This window comes from Anopheles marshallii, chromosome X (genome assembly GCF_943734725.1).
Source record: "Anopheles marshallii chromosome X, idAnoMarsDA_429_01, whole genome shotgun sequence".
Taxonomy (NCBI): Eukaryota; Metazoa; Arthropoda; class Insecta; order Diptera; family Culicidae; genus Anopheles; species Anopheles marshallii.
Genome location: NC_071325.1, coordinates 9,850,250 through 9,873,298, shown reverse-complemented (window position 1 = coordinate 9,873,298; position 23,049 = coordinate 9,850,250). Strand labels below are relative to the sequence as shown.

At 43.3% G+C, this 23,049-nt stretch overlaps 1 protein-coding gene across 1 annotated transcript in view; it reads right to left on the bottom strand.

Annotated features, from left to right (window-relative positions):
* LOC128708706 (ras guanine nucleotide exchange factor L) overlaps positions 1-23,049 on the bottom strand; it is a 75,863-nt gene that overhangs the window by 35,772 nt on the left and 17,042 nt on the right. The window contains exon 2 of the mRNA XM_053803689.1: positions 8,761-9,351. Coding sequence (XP_053659664.1) covers positions 8,761-9,351 — 591 coding nt within the window. The remainder of the gene's footprint in view (positions 1-8,760; positions 9,352-23,049) is intronic.

Sequence of the window (23,049 nt, the reverse complement as noted above, 5' to 3'; positions counted from 1 at the left end):
ACAAGGTCCACGTTGCCAACGCTGGCGACAATGTCCGAGTGGTGGAATTTCGATGCCGGTCGTGGCATTTCCCGCTGCTCTCGACGCACGTCCCCCCAACTCGACAGCGGGCCTTGAGAAAGGTTCTTCAACATTAATATCACGCTGGAGGGGTTTGGTGCGTGTGCGATCCTTGTCGCCCAGAAGGCTAAGGGGTTACCGGCAATAAGCAATTCGTCGAAAATACAAATTTTGTTAAAGAAGTCCCCCTTCATCATTTCACCGTTCTTCACCGCTAATCCCCCACACTCCTAACCCCATTTTTCTACCTGAATACACATCGCACCGCATCACGCACGCACGGAACTATGGTACGAAGCTTGTGAAAATTGATCTTCATCTTGCTGTATCCCCTGCCCATTCGTAAACCCCATGCGACCTCTCGACGTGTGTACGCGGGTGTCGTCTTTACCCACAGCGCCATACCACGTCCGCCAGAGCCTTCGCCGAGACGAACAAATTTTCCGTTTCGTTTGAACCCTATTTTACGCTTACGACTCCTAAACACACATTCCCACAACCGTCCCCAACCGTACAGTTTGCTAGCTTTGTACCGATGGTGGGAGAAACGGAAATCTTCGTGAAATTGATTGACTTGATTTGATTTGCGTCCGATCCCGGTGCCGTACCGATGATACGCCTCACGTTCGCAGTTTTGCCCGATGCCAGCGCACGGGAAGTTTGTTAGTCCGACACCGTTACAAATATCCTTCCAACCTGTGCCTAGCGCGCTGATTTAGCTCTGGGGTTTGAGAAGCAAGAAGAAGAAAAACAAACAAACCGTGCTTTGGCACTGACTAATACGGTGTTGTTTTTAGACAAACTTCCGACAAACCTTCACCAAGTGCTCGGGAAGATGTTAAGATGTTAAAAGAAGCACCTACTGATGCGGTTTGGCTTATCGACATTTCAATATGTTTTTTTTGTTTTGTTTTCAAGATTGCACAAATAGGGGCCAAAACTATCCCACATTATCCATATGGCTGGGACTGCGATGGGTGTGCCCCATTCGCTCGCCGATCGTACAAGATACGCTGCCGTGGAGCATTAGAAAGTAATCAATGAGATTAACGTTGGCAGTGGGATGTTAATAACCAGCGCCATCGAATGTTTGCCGACGCGTGTCGTCAACGGGTATCAAACGCGCAAACGGACAGCCAAATCTAATTATCGATTCGATCCACCGAGTGCCGTACGGTACACGGTGGCTGCGTAATACTCTGCTGCATACTCTCCCCCAAGGTTCGCTGGGTAAGTGGATTTGCACCGGTGTGCCACGACACTACACAGCTTAGCACCCGAAATGTGCTGCTCTCACCGGATAGCCTATTAATCCTGTCCAACGGATCCAGTCTCTCGGACAACGGAGACGGGGGCTCTGTTGTTTTGTTTTTTCGGCTGCAGTGTGCATATTTTAACAGCAATTAGGTACACTCCGAGTGAGTGATGCTGGCACAAGGAGTTTGCATCACTCTTGGTTTCTACACTCGTATCTAATCCGATTACGGTACACACGCACCACCGGGTCTCGGCGGGTTTTCATTCAGAACCATATTGGCTTGGGAACGATCCAATATCGCTGATTTGGTGCTGTTGTGATGCATTACAGTATGAGCAGTGCTGAGATTTCCGGCAATTAGTTAAATGTTACTTGATGCTGAATGTGATGGATGGAGCGTTCGAGTCAGATGGGACGATCTATCGATTAGAAAGCAGTGCTGGATTTGGGGCCTGCTGTTGATGATGCATCTTCACACACGTGGCAATTTGCATGATGGATGAATGATTAGAAAGCTATGACGAGTCTTGCAATATGAGCAGACTTTCTAATCGGCAATGTACGATAATAGCTCCGTCGCGGAAATTTTTCGAAGTGAAAGAGCAGCGAGCAACTGTGGACACTGAGTGTGTCTTTGTTCATTATTCAATACAGTGTTTTGATGCACTTCTATCTTGTTCTGTTTCCCTGTGCCGTGTACTCGCTTCGTCCTAGATTATGCTGATGACGCGCTCCTACTCTTCATAGTGTTTACCGGACGATTTGCGGTCGCGATCTTTAGTTTGTCAGCAATACATATATGTTTTGCCGTGTTTGCCTATTTTGATTATTCCGTTACGGGTTTCCGTTGTTGATCGAACAATTCTTGTTTATTTATTTTTTGAAATGCGAAGTGCGTCAACCACATACACATCAAGCGGTTGGATCCATGTTTAACTTCGATTCAGCATCTCCAATATCAGCTCGGCCGCGTCACATGAAATAGAGAAAACGTGCGTAAGTAGTCGTATCAGAAGTTTGGATGAAATTTAATCGGTCCGTGTCAGCGGTTCTTGTTTTACGACACTGCCTTCAGCAAACGTTACTGAGATGAGCGAGTTTGCCCACAGCTCGTCACACATTCGATCCCCTAATAGTTGGCAGTGTGTAAAAGTAAGCAAGTGACGTCACCTTGCGTAGATTCCTACGATCGCGACCCTTCGTGATATCGAGGGTTTGGGTATCTTTGCGTAATATGGTTGCATCTGCAATTTGACTCTTTCATGCTATACGGATGTGGATGTCTAGACGTTCTTTTGTAAACAAACAAACAAAAAACACCGATGAAAGATTGCCTTTGTCTTTCAAACTCTCTAGGCATGTTATTATAATTTATTCTTAGCTTAGCTTAGACATAAGTTCAGAAAATCAAAATCAAAGAATCTCGCCAAATGTAGATGAAAGATATATAGTACCATGCAGCAGAAACGGAATCACGTATTGTTTTCGTTCTTAGTATAAAAAATACAGGGCCCAAATGAAGGACTTAGGACCACAATTGTCACAACAAACGAGTAAATAATAATAATAATAATCGCACAAGGTAAAGAAAAGGGATCGATTGAATTAATAGGAACGATCGGTCGCAATATTTCCTCAAACATCTGAACATTTCGCACCATCTAGCTGTCTAGTAACTCTGCCCTTTGACTATTTGGGATGTCGCAATCGCTACAGGATACAAAAACTTCAGCTGCCCGATTCTACAGCCCTGGGAAGCTTTTTCTTTTGAGCAAATGCTGGTGCGCAGCGCTCTTTTTGCGCAAAGATAAGAGAGGATGAGCGTACACTGTGAGTAAGTGAGATACACGGAGCAGAAGTGCGAGAGAGAAAAATGTGAGTGTGGTCGTGAACGGATTTGACACTTGCGCCACTTGTCGTGCAGCACGACTACTTAATGACGTAATACATACACCTCAAACCGCAATTTTTTTTTAATAATAAATTACCCACTCATTTACACGGTGTATGTGGCGAAAAAACGAATGTTGTATCGATACGGTCCGGGTTTGGGCATCCGATGTCTATTACTAGAAAACAATTCTACTACTCACACATGCATGCCTAGAGCAAAAAACAAAAGGGGAGAGCAATCACAGATTTACTTCTCCCTGCGCTCCGTTGAAAACGCGGACGGTTTGCATGTGTGCGAGCGCACGATTTGCTCAGTGCAGCGCGTTCTACAATCATTCACTCTCAGTAAGCGGTGGACGGGATTTGTGCATGAGCGTTCGCGGATCATTTGTTGATATCCAGTGCCGGTGTCTAGTCCTGTGCCCGTGTGTGTTGCGTTGCTATTTTTTTCAACCCGAAAAAACGTTAAAATATTATAAACTATTATCGGCAAAGTGAAACCTGTGCGTTAGTTATATTAAACTATATATATAACAACTAACCGGCGTTTTTTTTCTATTGAGTGCTGCGTGTATCCATGAACTTGTGCGATGCAGATCCAAGTAGGCAGTGCATTAGGCTTTGCGCGTGAACGTTCTGCACAGTGCTAGTTGGTTCGGTGCGAAATCATTTGCTGTCAAGCAACCCGGTTACAAGCTTTGTCGCCGTGTGCGTCCGTCGTGTGCCCTCCGTGCCGATTTATTAGCAACCAATAAAGGTAAGAAACGGTGAATTATTACCGGAAAAGATTTTGTGTGTTGTGAACGTTTAATGAACAGGTAGTTACGTTGCGTTTTGTGGTCAATAAGTTGAATTAAGCTGTGACAACAGCCACGGTAACTGTTTCGAGTTTTGACCTGGCGTTGAATGTGGAACGCTGCAAAGCAATCAATTTATAGTGCAAACTAGTGAACAGTGCTGGATCAATCCCCTTGGGGGCCCTCGGCGGAATGATAGTTGGGGCCCCGTGTAAAAAAAAGTTATTCCGCGGGGTGGGGGGTTGGTTCTGTGCATATTTTATAGCTAAACAGTTTTTCCGGGGCCCCTTGCATGGCGGGGCCCTTGGCGGCCGCCTGCTTCGCTCACCGTTAGATCCGCCACTGCCAGTGAAGAAATTTTAACTGGGGGGATGGGGAGGCATTAGTTTACGTGTCGTTGTGCTACAATCATCGGTTGTTGTTGAAAGTGATATGCGGATACACTTAGAACAGTGACATTCCAACCACAAAACAATCAGGAATGTCATTCTAGCTACTTTGCTCGGCCGGAATAAATGTGCTTGTTTCAGGAACTTTACTCCGCGCAGCTTAGCCCAACACATGCTGTGCTGACAGATGTGCTGTGCAGATATAAGATTTGCATGGTTGTTGGAAAAATGCCGATGACACGGATTATACACCATATTTGTGCAATTATTTCCATCGATATCGTGGTTTGGGTTGGGGGAATCATAAGTTAACAATGCCAGAGTTTATATGTGATACGGTCTGTCGTCATGTGCAAAATGTTAATATGTATTGAGACGTGCACACGGATATGATTACAATCACTTTATTATAACTATTCAAACGCACTGCCGGATACAGGGTGTTCTCTGGATTGTTCCTGGTAATCTCGATCCTGACGCTGCGGGAAAATTCACCATACTTTCTCGCTCTGCCTTACTAACAATCAAATCTGTAAAAGCAAGATAGGATGATGGATTTGTTCCGCAGGGGGACACCCTCAGCATCTCACGGTATGCAGGTACTCATGATGTGAGAGGCGTAGTGAAAGTTCCAGATTGGATCATTGTATTTGTAACACCATAACAATATGAATCCCTTTTTTTAAAATTAACGATTATCTTATCTCTTCCACGTAGCGCTCATACCATTCGCTGTTTGTAAGCGGACACATCGCTAGCAAAGAAACGTCAGGGATTGAATTTTTTCATTGTTCCGAGGGACCATGGAGTCTAACATAGAGAACTATGGTAAGCTGATTTTTTGATGTTGAGAACATATTCCTAACCGTTCCGCATGAAAGCTGTGTTCATGCTGTGTGTGCAGCGTGAAATGTTCTATTACGTACAACGTATACAACGATATTGTAATTTTTATTCCAGAACAACTCGTCCGAAATGCAGTCGAAGTTGTCTCGGATCATTCAGATTGGAAACTGTTTCTGGAAAAAGTGTTTTCGGCAATCGGTCCCAACCATAAGAACGATTTTGACAATATCGATCTCAACTTAATCGACAAATGTGATCTCTTTAACCCTGATGAAATACAATCTGATGACGAGCAATCTGCATTAATCATGACCCCTAACACCAATTTTGCGAATCAAACAACAATATCGGTAAAATACTCGCTTGACGGAGAAATTGCGCCCCAGTCCCAACCTGTGGTAGTTGTTGCAAATGGAACGACATTAATGGACGGCGATATTGAACCGGAGAACACCATCCAGCTGTTGTGTAATGAAAATAACAATGCATCTTGGGAGGTGAAGGATTTCACATACAATCAATCAGTTATTGAAGCAAAAGCATTGGAAGTGGTGGATTTTCAACGTCATATTACTTTCGAAGAATATCAGCAACCAGAGGTAGCGAAGGAAATGCATTATTGGCAGTATGCTTTTGAAGAAATCCAGCAACCAGAGGACATGTTCAAAACGGACAACGAGCAAAACACTGTACCAGCAATCCTGCAACCCGGCATAGTGCAGGAAATGTACGATGAACAGAGATATGATCTTGCTACCGCCAACGATCAAGGCGAAATTGAAGTGGAAACAATGTACACCTATGGTTACCTAAATGTGGTGGATAGTTTCTTTAACGTAAATCAGCTCAACCAACCCATCAAGTCAAACTCAAAGAAAGAAATGAAAACAAACAAACCCGTAAAGGCAAACACAGAGAAGGAAAACAAGAAGCGACCAAATAATAGCGAGCCAAAACAGAAGCCGATAAATAATTTTAAAACAAAGAAAAGCATGGGTATTGAAATGATGGCGATGCCGATACAGCCGACTATCGGTAAAAACAAGAAGCGACAAAATAATAGCAAGCCCAAACAGAAACCGATAAATATTTGTAAAACAAAGAAAAGCATGGGTATTGAAATGATGGCGATGCCGATACAGCCGACTATCGGTAAAAACAAGAAGCAACCGACAAATAATTATAAAACAAAGAAAAGCATGGGTATTGAAATGATGGCGATGCCGATACAGCCGACTATCGGAAAGCCAAACGTCCAACATTTGGAAGTGAAAAAAGGGCATGATGAGCAGAAAATGGATCCTGCTACCACCAATGGTACGATGAAAACCAACGGCCAGGATGTGGTGGATGGTGGGGGTCAGCGCAAGAGCAAGCCAAAAAAGACACCGAAACAGACAAACTATCGTGAAACACGAAAAAGCATGCGAATTGAAATGATGATGATGTCGAAAGACCATCTTTCGGAAGTGCAGGAAACACACGTTAAGCAGAGCACTGTTGAAGACATTCAGCAACCAGAGAAAGTGAAGGAGATGTACGAAGAGCAGAAATATGATCTTGCCAATAACAACGACCAAGGTGAAATGGCTAAGGTGAACACCAATGGCCATGATGTGGTGGATACGTTCGATGGAAAGTCAAAGAATACTCAACCACCATCTTCTGAACGCAACGTGAACACCAACGGCCATGATGTGGTGGATTCGATCGATGGAAACTCAAAGAATACTCAACCACCATCGTCTAAGCGCAATCCAAAATATCAAAAATCTAGAAAGAGTATGCGAATTGAAAAGATGCTAATGCCGACACAGTCGACTTAATTTTGAGCAGCTTAATATTACGAATTTTTACATTGATTGATTCTAACCAGGAAGGAATTAGGAACGAAACGCTAGACTGCAAACGAACGATTCCTAATAGCGTTATACAGAAACACTTGGTGGATGGTAAGAATACAATTATGTTTTAGCGATGCATACAGCAATGCAGAAGATAGATTATGGGACGAGAATATTTAGCAGGGAATTAGATGAGGTTTTTTAGAAGAGATCACAGGTGCCTTAACCGTCAAAACACAGTAGAAAGCGATCTGTGTTCGGTAAACTGCATAGTGAGGTTTTGGTTTGGTTCCTGATAAATTAACAGCTGTTAATTGACACTTAATACGCATGATATGATAGCCGTAACAATATTTTCTAGCGCATCGATTACTAATCGTTCCGACAGGAAGCGTCAAGCGCTCATTGTACTGGCACACGGAAAAGGCTTATTTCCAATTATTGATTCCACTGTAATGATATGATATATCAAATGGGTTAAATGGTTAAATGGTTAAAATCATCCTTTCAATATGGATTCAGCCTTTAGGTTGCATTTTTTTTTTTTACAGGAACATTGACCATTTATTCGAAGACATCATTTGCGTACGTGCCAGGATGCGTACAGTGGTACCAGTGTAGCTATACAATATAGCACAAACAATCGACACTGATTAGAAGTAGTATAAAAGCAACAAACGGGAGGAACTGCTTGGCTTCAAGTTTCTTTGAAAATTCGGTTTTTCCCCTAGTACGGTGACCTTTTGCAAAGAAAAGTCACCTCCTCGCAAGCTTGTTTTTCGCCGTTCCAATTCAGCATACCGGAGATCATGAAATCAAATGGTGTGCGTTTTAATTGAAATTTAGTGTCGGAGTGTCGCGTACGGATGAGGTTGAGCTTGATTTGTGTGTAAATTACTGCATTCCCCGTTTTTCCTTCTCCCTCACTTTAAGGGGCCGGAAGCGAAGCTTTGAGAAAAATTTCGGCAACACTACGCCGCATCTTCATTAAAACCCCCATTTCTCTTTTCCGGTGTTGACGAAAAGGTGGCGACGATGATGGTTTCCGTGCGGTCGAACACTTTTGCCATTCATTCCGTCGTTTCGTCACCGTGCCACCGGTTTTCAACGGGGTTATTTTGTTGGTTTTTGTTTAGCTGCCTAAAGATTGGTGGTAGGTACCAGAACGGCAACGCTTGCGGGCTCTGTTGGCGAATTTCAATTTGAACAATGTTGTTTGCTTTCTTTTACCTTAGGGAAAATAAACGGATTGTTTCTGCGAAAGTTTGCGCAACAGTTTGTCTGGGACAACTTCAATCAAAAGGAAATAGTTTTAATATTCAATTAAGCGTGTATAGAATTTGCTGCAACAGCAATACCGTTACGAACCGTTTTTTATCAATAAAAAAAAATCCCAATATGCAGAACACTTGTGTTTATAATCGTGCGATTCCACTACAGATATATTAACAGGAGCCTGGCCATAGTGCAAAACTAACCATCTCAACAGAAAGAGATTTGATTTGGTAGAGATTTAGCATTATTAGCATATTATTGTCTGGCGATCAAATTTGACTTCTCCCAAGCTGCGCGTATGTGCAATTATGCATATTGAATTTAGGTGACATCCTTGCCTGGGACATGAAGCCAGCTATTGGCTACGTGACTATGTGTACGTGTGCCGATTTACTTACCGTAGTCGTCATCGTCGGACAGCGCAATCGCGTGCAGCCGGGCAAGGGCTTGCTCCTCCAGACGCTGCTCCTTGATCTTCCCGTCCAGTTCGAGTTCCGAGTCTGTTTCGTTATAGTTCGAGTGATTCCGGTTAACGTCTTCCTCTTCGTCCGTGTCGTCGAAAGGGCCATCATCCATTGCCATGCTGCCGGTCGGCATGCACGGGCCTGCCCCATTCGGCAGTGGCTGTGGACCCATTGCTTCGAGCCAATCGTTACCGTTCGTTTGATTGTTGCTTTCGTGATTGTTGTTGATCATGTTGCTGTTGTGATTGTTGTTTTTGTTGTTGTTGTTGTAACCGTACCCATTGCAGCAGAGTCCGTTCCCGTTCACTTGCTCGTCGCATCTGTAACCGGTGGATGATGGTCCGTTCGGACTGGCAAGGTTTGGTTCTGCCGTGTTGCCCGCGAAGTCTATCAGCTTGCCGCTGTAGCCCTGGGCAGGTGAAGGTGTCGTCACATCGTACCGCGGGCGTTGGACCGACTGAGCATCATCGGATTCACCGCTCAGCCGTCCGTAGGCTTTGCGCGGCGGACGAGGGTTACTCCTTTCTGCAAACCGAACGGAAACAAGAAACGTGTTAGTTCGTTAAATTAGGCATGGGATGCCGCGATATTCACAGATGTTAACTCGCAATGCTAAATCTCTACCAAATCAAATCTGTTGTTTAGAGCTGGGCCAGACATTGCCTGTTGAGATCAGCTGTTCGATCGTTGGAATTAATCATGACCAGCAACGGAATGAGCTCTTACTTAGGCCATCTCGAGAGAGCACTCGAAGAGAGCACGGTAAGAACGACGCGTCTCAATATGGTACGGCCGTTCAACGACGTAATCGCGTTGGGTAACGCGATCATCTCATAACGAAATTCTATGGAAATGCAGGTGGCAATATTGATTCGACGGCGATCGCTATAAACAATCAGTCACAGTTTTTTATTAGTTTATTGCCGGTATTAAAAAAGACACATCCGGAGCATGCGCGACATTTGAACCGGTTGATTCAGGTGTGAGCTATGTAGTTTGGATGCGCTGTTGAATTGAGGGTTGGTGATAGTGATCCACTGTGGTTGGCTGGATTGAACGTGTTTACGCCAAGTTGCGGAGTGCGCATGGAATAACGTACTTCAGTGAGGCAGAATTTATGTCTCTTTTTTATGTTTGTACAGAGAGAGATATCGCTTGTGGTCAGGTGTTGTACGCATGACTAACTTGCCGCGGAGAGACGAAAATATATCAGACCTGTTTTCTCTAGTACGAACGGTGGCGGTTGGAATTTGTGCGTGCGTGACCATATGGAAGATCGCGTAAGTTGGGGAATGGGCCGCATGTGAACGTGTTCGATGAATGAAACGGCGTGTTAGAGACATTATATGGTGGAAATTAATGTGTGGGGGAGTCAAATTGCTTACGTTCGGAGAACGGCAATAAAACAAGGGCAATAAAATACAAGGGGGCACACAGGCCAGTGGATGTGGCGCTATAGTTTAGAGTTTGCTGTTTACAGAAACATGCTGTTGATAATAACAGAAACATGACGACGCTTATAATTTTGTTTTTTTTTTTAAGATTCTCGGCGTTTTAATGAAGTTGTTTGTTTACGTTTAAGTGTTTATAACATAATAGTAGAACCGACATAGGCAGATGATATTGACTGATTTATTTTGTAAATTGTTTAAAATAGTGACACAGCTTGAGCGTCGGGTGCGTGACACGGATTATGCTGATCCAAACTCTATTTTGATGACGATAAGAATTGAATTTCTTTTTTAAGGTACAGCAATGACCCACACGACAAAGAAATATTATAGTTTATTTACGACTTTCAATTATTTTGCTGACACCATGCAAACATTTCAATTATAAGCAGCTGTATGATGAAGTGTATAACGTCATCATTTGGAAATCGAGACTGAGAACTAACTACTAATAAATAACTTTAAACTAATGCTATGTCAGCCGACGCTGGGAATGGAACACTAACTGTAACTGAAATATTTGAGCTATTCTCGTTGTTCCAAATTTCATCTACAGAGCAATTACGTCACTGTATTACTACGCGGAACAATTGCCACTGCTCCGATGCAATCAAAAAATAAACCGGCAAACAAAACGCACATCAAGCGGCTAATAGGTATTGCAACAGGTGTCATGTAGCAAGCACCCGCACAGGATTTGCTGTAGGCTCGAATTCGTTTTTATGAGTAACCGGCTTGTTCAAAAGCTTTCTTTCGTTGTGGTGGTTTTTTCTTCGCACGAGCTTTCGACGGAAATGGCAGGCCAACATCTCTTGAGGATGTTGTTGTGCCGATGAAGAATAAACACTTTCAACACACTCACTTACTAAAGGTACACACTCCTATTCTTGTGAAGGAATAATATTGGCCAACATCGCAATCCCAGAGCCACTCCGCTTAAATTTACACTGCACTGAAGCCAATTGCGCAAAATGAATCGGCAAAAACAACACATACACAGATGATCATACGACTTTGAACACATTAAACACTTGTCGCGGAACATTTGCCACTGCTCCGATGCAATCAAAAAATAAACCGGTATACAAAACGCACATCAAGCGGGTAATACGTATTGCAACAGGTGTCATGTAGCAAGCACCCGCACAGGATTTGTTGTAGGCTCCACATTTCAATGTTGGTTGCGCGCACGATAGCTCGCGATTCGTTTTTATGAGTAACCGGTTTGTTCAAAAGCTTCCTTTCGTCGTGGGGGTTCCTTCTCCGCAAGAGCTTTCGACGGAACAATCTAAAATAGATAGCATATTAGGGTTGGCTGAAATGACCCACACCACTATGACCATCGCTGCGCATCAACTCTGGAGGAGTCGTTCAAATGATTTAGGAAAGCTGGAAGGGAATATGAACATCAAAGTTTCATACTCATCCGAACAGCGACGATGCGAACCATTCCACAAACCCGATCGTCACATAACCTACAAGATATGCAAAACTTTTACACGCGGTCTGGTTGCAACAACAGCATGCACACTGGAAGGTTTTTGAGGATAACGCATGTGTCCTTGATTTGGCCTCTTGCACGGTCCTAACAGCCGTATGATCGTGGTTTTCGTGATCCCGGAGCAGCAAAAAAGATTAACAACGAGCCTAATAACGAAATAATTCAACCCACCAGCGGGAACCGATAGCGAAAAAGCGTGCCGACAAACAGCTTATCTTATCTATTATGACAGCTGATAATGGGGAAACGGATGTAAGCGCACTGATTACACTTTTTTTAATGCTACGAAAAGCTCCGACAAGCGAATTGACGGAAGTAGTGTTGTGACCAACTACCTCATTTTAATGAGCAGAGCTGAGCAAAATACTCAATTAAATGAGCTGAGAAAAAGAGGGCCCTCTTTTGCTCATTGAGTGAGGTGGTATCATGAGCTCTTGAGGCTCTTTCGTGAGTCCTCTTTTTTAGTATTACTCAGAGCACTAACACAAGGGCAAATTTGTCTACTGGTTTACGAGTACACCATACCAAGTCGTGCGTTGGTTGTCGATCACTTGCTAGCTAGAAGCTTTGTTCTAATAATCTTTATTATCTAGCGTTAACAAATGTGAACAGCTTGACTATTTTCGGCATAAAAATATGACTTTAAAGAGGTACCTCATCCAACAGCGAGAGAAATGCTCACTCACTAACACAGAAGAGCAGAGTGAGTGAGATCCTCAGCTCATTGCCCAACACTAAATACGATCAATACGTGTTTTACAATTCGTTCTGTATGTGTAAGCTAAAACGCAAAAGCTGCATCGGCAAAGTATTACACACACGTACGTTAATGTTAGGCGCTACAGTACTGAAAGTATATTATCTGCTAAGGCTGCTTAACGGTGTGCAGAATCTTTCTTTCAGTTATTTTCAGTTTCAGTTATTGTCTACTTTGAGCGCCTCTTAGATGGAGCTTGGAGGAGTTGAAAAAGTAAACAAAATAACATTGAACGTTACACCTAAAAGCTTTTCACCTTGCGACCAAAGTTTATGAAAACTTAAAATGAAAATAGACGTTTTTTTTATAACCACTTATTAAATAAAACTCAATTTGATTTGTTTACATTGAACATGTTTTTCTTGTAGGCTGTGAATTATAACGATTTGATTCTGTAATGACAAAAGGTCAAGCACGATAGCATCCCGTGCAATGTTATTTCTTCATCTTTAAAGCAACAGAATAGTTTTTACTTCCTTGCGCAACGGATTTCATGCCTCGTTATGCTCTCCGGGCAAGCAGAAGGAATGATTTCGTGCGAAGATCCATCAATCACTATTTAATCTCGTGCTTGAGTGTGTTGATTTTGTGAATCGTTCTCCATCCGTGGTGGATGCATCGATTGACTGAGCCCAGCCCCGGGCGACGGTACAATTATTTTCCGCGTACTAAATCGAAGATCCAGCTACACCTGCTGCAAAGGGGACGAGAACGTTTCTTATTTTTTTGCGAAAGAAATTCTGAAAAAAAAAACACTTGAAGCCCGAACACGCGCCGAAGGTCCTTTGCATACTTTGTAATCGTCCCCCAATCACCATTCGATCTGCTCCTCCGATATCAATAACACTTCACATTTTAACGGTTAGCAGATTGTTGTGGGTGGCCTCATCCTTCTGCAAACAGCATTCCCGTTCTCGACCGACAACTCTTGCCGGACGTTTTATTTGATGAACTTCTGTCTATTGACAGGTCCAGCCAGCCCAGTGTGACCTCCAAGGTGCGGCCGAGTACCATCAAAACTCTTCATCATACCGGTGGGATGCGAATGCTGAGCTGTCCCCCCCCGGACAGACTGGTGGCACGGGGCCCGGTACGCGAACCATCCAGAAGGGACACCGCCAGCAGCATGTGCTATGTCAATCAAAATCTAATTACAACTACTTCCATCCGCCGCGTGGTGCTCCTGTTAAACGTCATTCTTCCCCCCGGTGGTATCGCACCCCCGGTTTCACTGGAGTCGTAACTGCAATGGAATGTGATTCTTTGTTTTCCTCTCCTTTTGCTCGCCTAGCTCAGCGCAGCGATTGCCTAAAACTGGGTCGTTTACGTGGCTTTTCTGCAGGTTGTGCTTGGAGGTCGGTGGAAGGCGAAATAAAAGAAAAAAAAAACCCCTTAACTTAAACGGCAATTCTTTTTCACGCCGCGCTAGCACAAGGGAATTTACTCTAGGGAATAAAACGTTCCAAACTTTAGCTAAAACGAGGAGAGGAAGAAAAAAAACCCCGCCTGACAAGCGTGGAAGCGTTGCGAACATGTCGGAATGGCAAACCCGAAGAATGTCACCGTTGGCAGGTTGGAAAGAGAAGGTACTACACACACACACTGTTTTGGACACGTAGAGCGCGGCACACAAAGGAAAGAATCATCTGCGCTGCTGGGAAGCGGTAAGCGTGCAGGGCACCGCCTGGTGATTATCTTTTGTGCCTTCGTTTACTACCCGGCTGATAAGCTACTGCGGCCCGGTTTGTCAGCGTACGTTGACGTTTCGGCGACGTTCCCGACGCTTCTTGACTGCTGGCAGACGTGAGTGTAGCGTCAGCGTTCCTGCTGGTGTTATACTTATTCCCACAGGATTCACCTTCTGCGAATGTCTTGTAACGCAGTGCCGTATCCAACGCACATGCAGCCATACACACAAGCGCAAATAAAATATACACTCAAATGCTTCCCGAAACGACTTGAGCACGTAAAAGTGCTTCGCGCGAGTACACTCCAATACACGCTAGTGACCATTCGCCGTCCAGCATTGGTAGCGAGTGGGGGGGTTTTATCCGTTTTCCTTTCTTTTCCATCCAAAGACGGTTGCGAGGGGTTTTAAATTAAGCAGCGAGCATCAGACGTACCTTCACTTGTTTTTACACTTGGGTTGATTGATTAGGTACCTCACCGTTGCGAGTGGATCGCGACGAGTGCAAAAGACTCTACATTATGGGTTGAATTCGGTAAAGAACTTGCATCACCACCAGTTTCGGGGTGTATCCGATTCATCAGATCACGCAGCTTTTTATTAAATCTCTATTCGGAAGAACCAGAATTTCTAGAAGCTTAATGAATCTTCAACCTTAATGATTTATTAATCCGCAAAGAACTTCTCGCGAATCTCTGAAGTTTCGTAAATTCTCAAAGATTCAGGTTAATACAGCAGAGGTGGATCTTCCTATAAGAGGACTGAGGTTGCTTTTTTGACAACTTTTTGACAGGAAACACTCCAGGGTGGGTTGAATCTTGGTGTTTTTCCCTTATTTACTTCTAATATTCATTATATATGAAGCTCCTACCCAAATAATGTTCATATTAGCATATATTTTACTTCTTTCTGCTTCAGATAAGTAGTAAATATGAACCTGAGAGTGGCTGGACCAAACATTACATTATTAGCATTAAAGTTTTTTGCCTTAACATCTATAATAGAAATATTTTTCAAATAACTATTCTGGAAACAAAACTTATCGTATTGAGGCCACAAAATAATGAGCTACTGAAACCTTAAGAAGAATGTATTGAACAAGTTGAAACTATTCCTCTTTTGAGCTTAACGCACTTTACTAACTTAGAATACTAAAGAATACAGTTGTTATTTAAGTAAAATAACAATATATTATTAAAATAGCAATTTTTATGCAACATTATAGGATGAGATCAATAAACCTAATTATACTTCCAAAGAAATACGCGAAAATCTCCATTTTCAGCTCAGATAACACGAAGCACCATCGTAGCTTCTAAGAGTTCTGATGGGAAGTTTTGCAATTATAATCTATTACAGATATATTAGAGCCTGCTCCAGCCGCACAGGCAGTGCACAGGATCAATCCCCTTGGAGGCCCTGGGCGGAATAATAGCTGCTTGCCTGAGACTTAAACAAAAATTTAATTAAAAAAATATTGACTTTCAAATGCTCGAAAAAAAAATGGTAAAAACTCTTATTTAATAAGCTAATAACATAAAAAAAGGCTTAATATGAGAATTTTTTAATGATTTCTTCGATTAGTGATAATTCTTCAAGGATTTTTGACTATTAATCTAAGAGGATTCATCCAAAATTATGAGAATCGACTCATGATTGGAATGATTTTTTTCTGTCTCTCTCTCTCTCCTTCTAAAACATCGCATAAATACCCTGAGGTCAAGCGAGTTTGGGAAATAGGTAGGAAAACATTTACCTTAGGTTTTGAACTACGGGAAATGTTAGACCAAAAAAAAAAAAAAACAAACGCATCAAACCTACTATGCTCGTTTGAACTTTGTCATAGTCATTCTTGCTCCGGGTGAGATGGTTTCGCTTTCTACTGTGAACCACCCGTACCCCCATACCGTCCGTTCCCCCTCTACAGCAAGCGCTACGTCCAGCAAGCAGCAAGCAGAGAACATCAAAGGACCGGTTCCAGGCCCGGGCGTACCATCACGAGGCCACGGGCCATGCAAATATCTTCTTAAAAAAAGCGGCAAGACCCGGCCCGATAGGTAACCAAAGCGAATTAACGGGCAGGCAAATACAGTTACAGTTCTGCGTAAATACATTTTGGATATTTGATAAATGGTGCTTCCGCAAGCACCGCACACACACACACACACATCTCGCCCGTTTCGTTGGTTTTCGTTAAGCTGTGTTGCAGAAATGTGATGATTTTCGACCAAAAAGCATCGGAAGCGGAAATACGAGAACAGCAACTGTATTCCACACCGGGCAAACGTAATCGAAAATAAACAAACGAATCTGTGCAACGGGGTGGCGGTTCGTGTCGCATCGACCGGTCTCCACCGTACCGCCCCGTCCAAGCAGACGGGCCGGTGGGCGGTCAGGTTGCTTCTTTGCAGCGAACAATTGCCGGCCAAATACTAACACTACAAAACATACTTGCGCGCGTAATGAAAACTGTAAACGGTGGCGGTTTCGCTGCGGGCATTCGTTGCAAGGATGCGGTAGGAAATAATTCCACGAACACGGTTCAGGTTTCCCGCGACCGGCCGTCCCGTGGGGCATCCGCGATAAGGTCAAGTGGTTTCGGTACATCTTTTCTCTTTGTTGCTGGGCGTGTTCATTGGTGTGCCTCGTTAGCTACAACTTCCTTCAAGAATGTGCCCCCGTCAGTGAAATGGTGGCTCCCGGAAGGTTTCGGGACGATTGCAAGGAATGTTTTCGAATTATCTGCATGCGAAATTATTGGATCGTAGAGGAGGAGGGCGAAAATTATACCACTGAGTGGGAAAAGAATTTAATAAAGGTAAAACGCGATAGATGGGGACCTTCTCTTTGAATTTGTGCGTATTTTTTTTTTCACAACATCCCGATTGTAATTGAAAATTTTATTGCATTCGCTCAGTGGGTGACGATGGAGGCGCCCAGTTGTTTATGATTATATGTCCGGTACGGGGTTGTGTGCAATGCAGTAAACAAGCGTTTCCATCTGCAACACAATGGTCGGTTTGAGCAACACAACAGTAAACGATTTGAGCAACAAACTTGGTCGTGCAAGATAAAGTGTCCATTTCAATGCAGCTGTCGATCTTTTTTTTTTTATTTGTTAGTCGTCATGGAGAAGGTACTTTTCAATATTTTATTATCAATTTCAATTGCAGTATATATGTGTACCACAAACGGTTGAACAAAGAACAAAGGAACTTATCTGAAATGAATATTATCAGTCCTATCCTATTACAACAAAAACAAAACAGCCCTATCGAAGGGAAAAGGAAGCACGAAAAAACCATAAACGATAAGGGGATATGCGGGATAAAAAAGAGATTAAGGGGAGGTGAAGGTTATAAGATTGGGTAGAGGAGTTAAAGGCTTGGACAGAGGGTCATTAGAGGGTCTCTACAGTCTATTGCCGTGCGTCGCGAAGGTAACAGCAAAGTAGAACGAGTACGGCAGGAGCGGGAGGGACCACAAAACGGAATTGAGGAGAGCAACGCAGGGGCATCGTTACAGTCGAGGAAGAGGGGGGGGAGCGGAAAAAGAGGGTTGAGCGATGGAACGGACATTTTACGAGGGACACTAGCCCGTGCAGCTGACATCTGTCCTCGTAACAGGGGAGCGCGGTGGAGTACTGAAGTAGAGTTTTACAGATTGCAAACCTAGTGAAGGACCTCCAAGGACCGAACAATATTCAAGAAACGATCTGACCAGTGCGAGAAATAATGGTTTGAGACACATTGGGCTGGTGAAGTTACTGGCAACACGCTTAACCAGACCAAACATCCTCTGAGCTCCTATGAAGATCGACAATGGAGTCGATACGATGCGAAAAGGTGAGGCCCTGGTCAAGCCAAATGCCCAAGTCCTTAATAACAAAAACGCAGGTTAACTTGAACCTTTCAAAGTGGGTAGGTATGGAAGATGGGAGAACGGGAACGAGTAAACTCGAATTTCGACTATGTAGAAATTTATGGCAATAATGTTAATGTAGACTGAGAAACCCTGCTTTTTCCTGCAAGTAAGACATACAGGTGCGTTATTAGATTATTAATTTATAAAAAATGGATTACATTTTAATAAATAGTTACTAAAAAGTCTCTGATTTCCACGTTATTAAAACAGAGCTGGATTGCGTGTTAGACGCGTAAGTAATTCCACTGAAAAGGATATGGTAAAGGCTAGACCCATGCACGTGGTACAAGTGCAAAACAAAGCCATATATGTTCGGTATCGATACGCGAAGGAAAGCTAACAAGTACGGCGAACCAAGCGACAAACAACAAACAAGTAGATGCGGCCCGGTTTTGCAGTGCAGTTTGTTTGTTTCAAAGCAAGCGGTCCGTGAAAATAGTTGCTCATGAATCGTTATAATATTTCTGCTTCCATCGGTCGTGCATGACGCCCTTCCTGCAATGTGCAGTTCATTTGATGGCGCATCTTGTATTGCAAGCTGCCGTCGTCGTTTTTCCCATTGCCCACGGAACCGCACGTCGATCGTCAAGGTTGCTTCTTCCTTGAATGCTGTTATGTTATTTTGTTACCGAAATCACAACCAAGGATTAATGGTGCAAAACCCAACTGCCGATGGGAGGGAAGAAAACCGGACAAAAGGGAAATAAAAAAAAAAAATTGACTGACAATGCCACGAACATGGCAATGGCTGGTGCAGCTGGAAAGTTCCCGGCGGCTGTACAGGTGCCCCAGCAAAAGGCTGCTTCATGCATCGGAAATCTGATGATGCCTCATAATGCCGGCTGTCAAAGAGTACAATCAGCCGTGCATTCGGGTGGGCGAAGCTGCGCTAAACAAGGGCAAATGGAACGGTGCAGAAGAGCGTATAGACAAGGAGCTTCTTGTGCATTTGCTGGGGGGAAATTAATAATAGTTGAATGTTAGCTTTTTCACCACCACCAAGCCACCAGCTTAACTCGCATGCATGTCTAGCTGGTAGTGGTTTAGTGCAGGACATTATAAGACAAAAAAAAAAACGCAATGAAACATACAGGCCTCGGTTCGCAATACGTTGCTAGTCGCAGGCCTCTCGAATGCCTTGCCAACTCCTTGGCGACCATCGGCTACATCGGTGTTGCACCGCGGCGCAGCTTCATTTTTTGCACACCCGAATAGTGAGTCAGTAACGAGAAAAATTGCAACCCTAACGTCAGTCTATACATACTTCAATCAAACGGATCAGATATCAAATTTCCTTGCGGCAGTCCATGTGGAAGGAATGGTTCTGTTTGTCTGTGTGGTTAATTGATGTGGAGAAAACGAATTGGATGGTTTGATTATGAGCTTTGTCCTGCAGTTCTGTATGACAGTTCCTATTGAAAATCATCTATAACAATAGCTATTCACCTTCCTAGAATGTCCATCAGCATTAGATTCCCAAGCTAACATCTATATTTCTTCTCCTCACAGTCGAGAGCCGTCGTACGGAGAACGTATCGACGTCATCATTCCACCTCAATTCGGGCCTACCATGCCTCCTCTATCCCTGTGGAACCCCCAAAAAAGACTTTGTTTGAGTTGGGTAGTCCGGTGTTTTTCTAATGACATGACCAACCCACCGGTACCTCTACCCTCTGATACGTGCAGACTCTTCGTTGGCCATTTTGCAAGTGTCTTTGTCGATCCCAGGAGTGGTCCAGAACACGTCGCTTACACACCGTCGAATGTACTTCCATGGTATGATGCAAAAACCTATCAAAACTCGATCCGGGTCCCGGTGGAATTGTGGCGTTTATTCAAGTGATCCCCTCAAGGTCCCTTCTGGATCCCTGCTCACAAGAAGGGTGATCGAGCCTTATGAGTTAATTATCGTGGCGAGTCGATTCTATGCTTTCCTTCCAAAGTCCTAGAAACTATTGTTTCTTTCTTTCGTCCTGTCTCGTGTGTTAAATTTTCAGAACCTCAGAATATCATCTTGACTTAATGCCAAGGCGCTCTCCCACAAACAATATTTTTTGCCTTGTTCCGTCTGCCTTTAAAAACATGTCCTCTACAGATAAATACAGATTTCCGGACAGCCTTTGATTGTACCTAGAGATGTGCCAAAAAGAATCACAACTGTGAACATCTTGCGATTCTTCGAAAAGAACGAACGATCTTGGTTCGTCAAAAAAGAACGGACGGTTCCTTTTTTTTGTTTAAAAACATGCGACTGATATTGCTATGCAAAAAAAAAAATACTGAGAAAATATCGAACTAGTTCGCAAGTGCTTTTTTCCACACGAAAAAAGAGAAAGATCCGAGCAAGTACTCTCTGAGCACCGTTTCTGTTTGGTAGATGGCAAGACGTCCCACTGGAACGGCGCAGTGCCGAAGCCGCTCGAAGTCATTCAAAACGCGTTATCTATTTTAACTTGATAAGGAAAATAAATTGATATTAATTTAAAAAATATTGAATAATAATTTGCACAAATTGTTTAATCGTATTTTTTTCGTAAAAACGTGCATGCTGTAAACTTTATGTTCCGTTCCGATGCGTATTGAACATCATAAAAAAATATAGATCGTAGATCCAAGTATAAAGTAAATAAACAAATAACAACTCGGAACTGTGAATAATATTTTGTTAATGCTCAACATTAATATAAAAAATACATACATTATTATTAGAAATAAATGTAAAAACTGCTACTCAAAACCTCCAGGCGTTTAGGCACGATCAAATTACAATCGGAGTAAAGAGTGCGGCGTGAGCCGTATGAACACTGTCGAGCCGGAGAATTGTTTCAACTAAAAAAAAATACTTCGATAAATTGTATCTAGCTCGGTATTTCTTCTTTGTTTGCCTCTTCTACTCACTGCGATGCTTTGCAAATGTTCTATTTTTAGTAACAAGTTTGAACGTGCAAACTAAGGGCATAACGTCAAGCGATGCAAAATTGTGCTTAACACACGAAAAAAAAGGCTAAACTAGCTAAATGGCCCGATTACAGGGCTACGCAAAAAATAATCCAGATCATACACAAACTCAAGGGTGTTCACGTCCAATTAGAGTTCAACCAACGCCTGGACTATTTTCCCCTTGTGTAATGCACACAATTTTACCATTCCACACTTAGCTAAATTTCAAATGTTTTTCCAAATGTTTTCAACGTGTGCCGCGTTTATATGGTTACATTCATTACTTTGTGAGCAGCAAAGATTCGCAATAATAGTTCTGTTGGCACGTTCGCCCAACCGTGACCGATGACAACCCTTTGTTACGATCGCCAGTTGTCACCGGTCCATAAATAAACAATCGATCACGGATCATCGGCATGCGGGTCCACTATCGTACGTTAGATGGCGCTACGGTTTTCCCCACACCCAGGACGCCCCAAAAACGAAGAGAGAAATCCGAGAACGAGAGCGAGAGAACTAGCGAGGAGTTTGGCGCAGGTCAGGGACAAATGAAAGGTCAAGCGAGGTCAACAGCGAGCATCGAGCGCGCCACGAAAGAGGACGCCAATTTGCAACTTTTGTTCCAAGTTAACATATGTTAATAATTAATATTTATAATAATTATTCCTCCGGACGTTTATTACGGAATCATCAGAATTAAAACGCCAGATATGGAAGATTTATATTTTTTATTTCATTCTTCTTCATCTTTATCGGCTCAACAACTTCAAGAGGTCTAGACGTTAGTTATCCGTTGCTGAAAGGTCAGTCCTGCTGGTTGCAGATGCCTTCAATGGTCAGCAGATGCTTGCAAAACTGTATTGCCGGATTGCACATTTTACCTTTTGGGATTGATTCGCATCGTCATCATCGTGACTTGCCGCCACAAAATCCTGCGTCCCCAGACACCTGGTTGCCCGGATGTGGTATAATGTTCTCAACATGAACAGACAACACTGGTAGTCCGTGAAAAACTGCTCCTTAAACACTTCAACACCTTCAACACCAATTCTTGGACTTGGAATGACTTGGAATGTAAGACTTGGACTCCTTGTCTATTGATCTTGTGAATGTTCTTTGGGAAAAAGAAAAAAACTTTATGAGTTCATCAACCATTTCATTCCATTCACTGTCGAGTTGCCCGTGGTTTAAGCTGTGGATCTCCCTGTTAAATCAAGTCTACCTCCCCTCGGCATCTGCATTATTGGCGAGAGCATCATAGAAGGCGAAGGAAGCAGACATGTGAAGAAGAGTAGGATGATATCCAGAAGAAAATATTAGACAATCAGTCTAAAACGGTTCGAGCTATCAGTGAGTTCGTACAAACCAATGTTGCTCATTATTTTCATAGAGACTTTGAGCTGGGCATTCGCCTCTTTCGTAAAAACCAAGCTTAGCAGAAGTATCTTTTGAACAAACTTGTCTTAACTCCCTCCATATCTGTACGTCTGGGTCACTGATGGTGTCACCCTCAATTTATTCAGAAATAGGGTAGAAGCTGCGACTTCTTGAAGACCTTACAGACTCGCCTACGCAACTCCTATTCCATCAACTCCTCGTCGTATGGAGTGAAAACATCTGTCACCGTCACCACCTGGTGAGGAAGATGATGAATATCCGGAGGACTTCCAGAGGCTAAAGCAGGCTCTCACGAAGCGTTCCAATTGGATCTCAGGGACTCTTGAGGGCCTCAAGTACTTTCGGAAAGCCTCAACCTGGAAAGTTGTCTTACAATTCTACTCAACTATTAGACAAGCGATGACAATGTCGCATATAATTGTAAATCTACGAAGAATTCAAATTCTTCGGAGGCCCCAATTGAAACAGATCCTTCCTGTATTTTCCTCATGATATCACTCCATGATCGAGTCGCTAGAAGTAACAGCACCAGATAACATCACGACGCCTTTCTCCGGCCTCCGTG